At 39.7% G+C, this 5,712-nt stretch overlaps 1 protein-coding gene across 1 annotated transcript; it reads left to right on the top strand.

Moving 5' to 3' along the window:
• Window positions 1–3,454: 3,454 nt before the first annotated feature.
• LOC143852972 (glycine-rich protein) lies at window positions 3,455–4,464 on the top strand. Its single transcript, XM_077362657.1, has one exon. The coding sequence runs from the start codon at window positions 3,713–3,715 to the stop codon at window positions 4,262–4,264; it is 552 nt and encodes a 183-aa protein (XP_077218772.1). The 5' UTR covers window positions 3,455–3,712; the 3' UTR covers window positions 4,265–4,464.
• Window positions 4,465–5,712: the final 1,248 nt, after the last annotated feature.

Below are 5,712 nucleotides of genomic sequence, written 5' to 3' on the forward strand. Positions count from 1 at the left end.
GAGCCTGAGTCGAGCTCTTGAGCTTAACGGGCCGGCTTGGCTCGGCTCGTTTACACCCCTATTTCCACATTACATGGAAACCGCTTAGAGTTTGGTGATTTAGTAAATTTACCTTGGGCAAAAAAGAAACGGTACGCAGTTTCTTTCCAAACCAAACCACTTGGAGATCATTTTCCATTATAAAGTAGATTGGGTTTGGTCCTTGGGGGGACCGTTTGAATGTACTTATTGATATGTAAGTAAAATGAAGGAACACCGAACACATATTCTCATCTTTACTTTCCTTTTACTCCTCATTTGTGAGGAAAGTCAACGTGAAAAAGGCTTGCATTTGAAAATTTTAGAACCGACGAGGACTCTCATGTGAATAATAAATGGCAACCATACAATGCTATGAAAAGGAAAATGTTTTACTTTATTTTAATTTTACCAATTTTCGGTGTAACCTAACAGAGAAAACCCAGAGGGTTGTTTCGAGCATTTCAAAATTTCAATACTTCTATTAGTATATTATTTTGGTAGGTAAGCTGGGGTTGAACGCCGACCCCAACTAGTTTGGGACAAAGGCTTAGTTGAGTTGAGTAAACTGGGGGTTGAACAGCTGACCTCAAGGTTGAAGAACAAAGCCTTAACCAATTGAGCTAGAGGCTCAACTCCGAATAAGAGACATGGGTGACACACGAGGACTTCCAAGAAATTATCTCGGGTCGGGCCAGGTTGGGTTTCTATTTTTTAGCGTATTATAGTGACTAATTTTAAAGATTGAAAGCAAAAAAAAAAAAAAAAAATCTTCACACCAAATATCTCTAAATTTATGTTATCACGTGTATAACTTATTTTCACGTCACAAACATGATCACCTCAATGAAAACGACTATATCAAAATATTGGAAAATAATTTGCTATGATATTCGATAGATATTTAAGAAAGTCATAAGACACTTATATGAGTCGGGTCGGGCTTCGAGTAGGGGTGGCAATCCAACCGAAACCGAACCGAAAATTCGGTTTCGGTTTGGTAAAACCAAACCGATTCAAATTTTGGTTTGGTAGAACCGAACCGAACCGTTGCCCCCGATTTTCAATGATTATGAGTAAGGAGTGGCGAAAATTGGCCGAACCAAATTGAAACCGAACCGAAAATTCAAATTTCAGTTTGGTTTCGGTTTGGTTCGGTTTGGGGGTCAAACCGAACCGAAACTGAACCGTTGCAACCCCTAGTTTCGAGCTTCCGGTTTTTGTCTTTAAACCCAACTGTACCCAAGATTGAGTTGGGCTTTTCAATCTAAAATTTGACCCTACCCAAAACCCATGATTTCTAAACCCAACCCATGTTATTTTTCGGTCGTGTCAATGCGACTCGGGTAAAAACCGACCAAAGTTGCAACCTTACTACTACTCTCGTCCAAGCACGCAAACTTAAGAGTTCTAAAGGATTCCAGTGCATTTGTGTTGATATGATCGCACCCTAGTTCTATTAGTTTTGTTATGAAAGATCGTGCTATCGTGGGCCCTCTAAATGATTGAATTTTGTTTGTTGAATGTGGGCTAGTGACCGGTTGTATGGTTAACAATAAGCCTACTGGTTAGGAGTTTTCAATCCGTGTGATTGTTGTGTTAGAGGTCCATTCATGATAGGCTTAGTCATCATGATTATTTTAAAAATGGCTCTCACTAGGGCACAACCTTGGTGTGATCCAACCTCCTTGTAATAAAACCGAGTATCAATTTAGGCAAAAAGATCATTTTTCCATTGAAGGCAAGTTCCCCAAATGTAGCAAAATTAGGCCACACGTTTATTTGGTAAAGCTATTAGAAGTAGGTAAAAAAATCTCAAACGCTACTATTTATTTACCTCTCATGTCACATCTTAAAGTGTCATCCAAGTTAGTTAATGGCTTCCCTTGTTCATTCCTTTCTGCTGCTTTATCTCACTTTCTTTCTCTTCTTCTTCAGCAACCAAAAGCATGGACAGCCCGAGAAAGGCGAGGGATTAATCCGAGAAATCTGCAGTGACACCACATAGTACGATTTATGTAAGTCATTCTGTAAGTCATTCTCATTCAACCATTCATAACATACAGAGCTGCTAAATTAATTGTGGGAAAATTATTTATTAAGACCAAATACATAACATAAGGAGTTCCTAATCACTTCTTACACCACAGCTAATTGTTCATTACAATACCTCAGGTACAAAGTAAAAAAAAAGAAAAAAGTGAATAACGTAGCTACACTGAAACTGAAGCTACTCTAACGATCTTCTCTCTCAGGGATCCCACAGGGATAGACCTGCTGCTCCTCAATACATGAAATGGTTAACCACATAATGACGGTTTTCCCAAATCCATATCAGCTGATAGAAGCGCACACACACAAAATAATAATAAGGGAAAATTACATTTACACCCCCTCTAGTTTCTGACACATCCACTTCTACCCCTATAGTTTAAAACGTGACAACTACACCACGTAGTTTCAATTTGTATATGGTAGGCCCCCTCAGTTGAAGGTCCGTCCACAGATTGAAGGGTTAGGATGATCCGATGGAGCTGATTTTTAGGGTACACCCTATCTATGTCAGGGCCCATCAAATGAACGCTTTGGATCATCCAAACAATGTGGGCCTACTGTGTTTTTGGTAGTGTTTGGATTCGGGTATGGGGCCACATTATTTGGATGATCCAAAGCGTTCATTTGATGGGCCCTGACATAGATAGGGTGTGTCCAAAATATCAGCTCCATCGGATCATCCTAACCCTTCAATCCGTGGATGAACCGTCAACTGAGGGGGCCTACCTTATACAAATTGAAACTATGGGGGGTGTAGTTGTCACGTTTTAAACTATAGGGGTAGAAGTGGATGTGTCCGAAACTAGAGGGGGTGTAAATGTAATTTTCCCTAATAATAAAGAGTAAGAAATACCATTCCATGAGGTCCAATCTATGCAGCAATTTGTAGAAGTGTGGAAAATTGTCTAAACATAGAGTACATGTGAAAAATTATTGCTTCTGCACAAAAACATTTCCAACCACTTGGTTTTGCCATCTTCCACTTGAAAAATAATGATAAATAGTACATAACAGTCTTTTTTGTGGCTAATTTCCAACCCCATTGGTAGGTAGCGTACGCAAAGGCGAACACTCGTTCGCAGGACTCCTAGGTCCTAAAGCGTGTATAATAATAATCAGTAGCCAGAGGACTCCTTATCGGCGGCCCGAGGTGAACCTAACCTTCTATAGATCGGAGGGTTAGGATCAACCTATAGAAATGATTTTTGGGGGCAAAAACTATTTAGGTTGTGGCTCATCTAATGGACGGTTTGGATCATCCTATGGTGTGGGCCATAACATACTTTTTAATAAAGTGAGGAGTGGGATCATAAAAATACGGTAGTGGCGATATCATTTCCCTAAATTAAAGATATCCTTTTCAAAAGAACAAGAAAACAAAAAAGCAATTGAGTTTCAATTTTAAATTCAAAATTGGATCACAAATTATAATGTTAGTCCAAAATCCAAGAAGACTTCGATTCATACTTCATAAATCCATAACAAGTCCAATCCCCCCTATTATTTGCAAATAAGCGGTTCCGTGTTCCAACGATTTTCGTGCGGACCTCCTTATATTCCAATTTCCTCTATTCCGGTCATCCGGCTTTATTTCCGATCATTTCTTCGAGAAGAAATCTAGGGTTTTTAATCTACATCAATGGAGCTCTCATTAATCACCGATGCCCTAACAATCGCTACAACACGGGGACTGGTGTTCGCCAAAATCGCTTCTCAAAACCTCTCAATCGTTTACGAAAACGCGATTTCCTCAGAATCTTCTTCTTCTTCTTCTTCCTCTCCTGCTTTCGCAACCCTCGCAATCTCCGCCGTAGATTCCATCTCTGCCCCACCAATCAGACCCAATTCTTACAAATCCGCCCCTCGAACTCTCTCTCGTAGAATTAAACGTACGAGGAGGAGATCTTTAACGGGAGAATCAGATGGTGAAGAGGATGGATTTTCCGGAGGCGATGATGGTCCGTTTGGCGGTGGCGGTGGTGGTGGTGGAAGAGGATGGAATTTTGGGAGATATGAAGGAGGATCGGAAGATTGGGAAGGAGAATCCGAATCTTTTTATTCGGATCTTGCTTCGGATTTTGTCTATGAGGTACTTGGATGGATCGCTCTGTCTAATTGTGTGCATTTTGCTTTTAAGAAGGTTGTTAGGATCATGGGAGATTCATCTAGAGATAAGGCTACAATTTGCTGATCTGCTATTTATTCTGCCATTTCTCTATTGGATTTTGTGGCCTGGTTTTAATGGATCTGATTTGGGTGGTGGGGATTAGTTATTTCTCCAATTTGGGCTGTCTGTGTATGTATTTGTATATAAATCGACATTGTCTTGTAATCGTCTTCATTGTGATATTTTCTTCAATGATTTATCTATGTACAGATTGCACTTTTGCATTTAAGAAATTGAAATGAATACGGGCGAATGAATGCCTACTCGATAAGAATGTTGTTAATCTGTTTTGTTTTTTTATTTGACACTGCAAGAAAACACTCTACTTTGCGAGAAACTTTTGATCCTGGGCTTAAAGAAATGTAAATAAGAAGAATTCACCTTGCAATTTTCTAGCATCTACTATATCTTCATGCAGATTTTATCTCATCCAATTGTTACAAGTGGGGGCCATTGCCATCACCCTTCAAAATGTCATGCCAATTGATTCGAAGCTATGCACATAGTCTTTCGTTGCAGTTGTATTTTCTGTATGTGTGCTTATTCTTTTCCTTTGTCTACATTATCAGACACTTTTATACAGCTTTGCAGTCTTCCACATTGTTGGTGTTGTATCCATCATACCATACTGGTTCTTTTTGAGGAGGTTTTCATTGCTACCTGTATGTAATTGGGAACATGACTATTTTCACATTAATACACATTTCTGTTACCTTCTAGCATGAGTAGAAGATTGACCCATTGGATTCCAATTTCCAGTCACCCTTTTGTATTTAGGAACCGTATAGTGTCTCATCTCAGCTACAACTTATACTTTCTTGCTTTCAGAGGATTATTATCAGTACATGTTGTATGTGTTGTGTGGCGTGGCGGAGGAGACAGTGGACCATCTCTTCATCCACTGCAGTTTTCCCAGGGCGATTTTGGGGCTTCATTCCTGGTATATTTGTTGTCATTTGGGCCTTTCCAAATTATATAATAGATCTTGTCGAGGATTGGGCTTTTGCGCCTTGGCCCATTATGGGCAAATTGTTGTAGAATCTAAGTTTTAGAGTCTTATCTCTCTTGGTGATTATGTGGTTGATCTTGGAGGAGATGAACAAAAAGGATATTTTCAAGGGGCCCAGTAGAGGAGTTCATAATATCCAACGACAGGTTCATTCCTATATGGTTCGTTGGCATCCATTTTTTTAGATTGCAAAAGGTTTCTACGGGTCCTCCATCTGCTTTTTGTTTGATGTGATCAGCTTAAGCGTGGTCCATGTTGATCGTGGGTCCCCTAGACTTGAGTTCATCAAGCTACGAACTTTAATGCTTTAGCTTTGGTTACGTGGGACCTCTCGATATTGGCAGCTTACTTTGTAGCTTTGCAATTTTCATTACTTGGGCTTATACTGGCCCAATTAGCAATATTTATTTCGATAAAGTAGAAGTTCCCACTCTTTTGAGAGAGATTCGTCCGGGGAACTCCC

This window comes from Tasmannia lanceolata, unplaced genomic scaffold (assembly GCF_043159265.1).
Source record: "Tasmannia lanceolata isolate RefF3 unplaced genomic scaffold, GAP_Taslan_0.1 ptg000019l, whole genome shotgun sequence".
NCBI classification, from domain to species: Eukaryota; Viridiplantae; Streptophyta; class Magnoliopsida; order Canellales; family Winteraceae; genus Tasmannia; species Tasmannia lanceolata.

Bases quoted from the DNA above. Each gene is read 5' to 3' on its own strand.
- LOC143852972 (XM_077362657.1), top strand. From the start codon at position 3,713: ATGGAGCTCTCATTAATCACCGATGCCCTAACAATCGCTACAACACGG.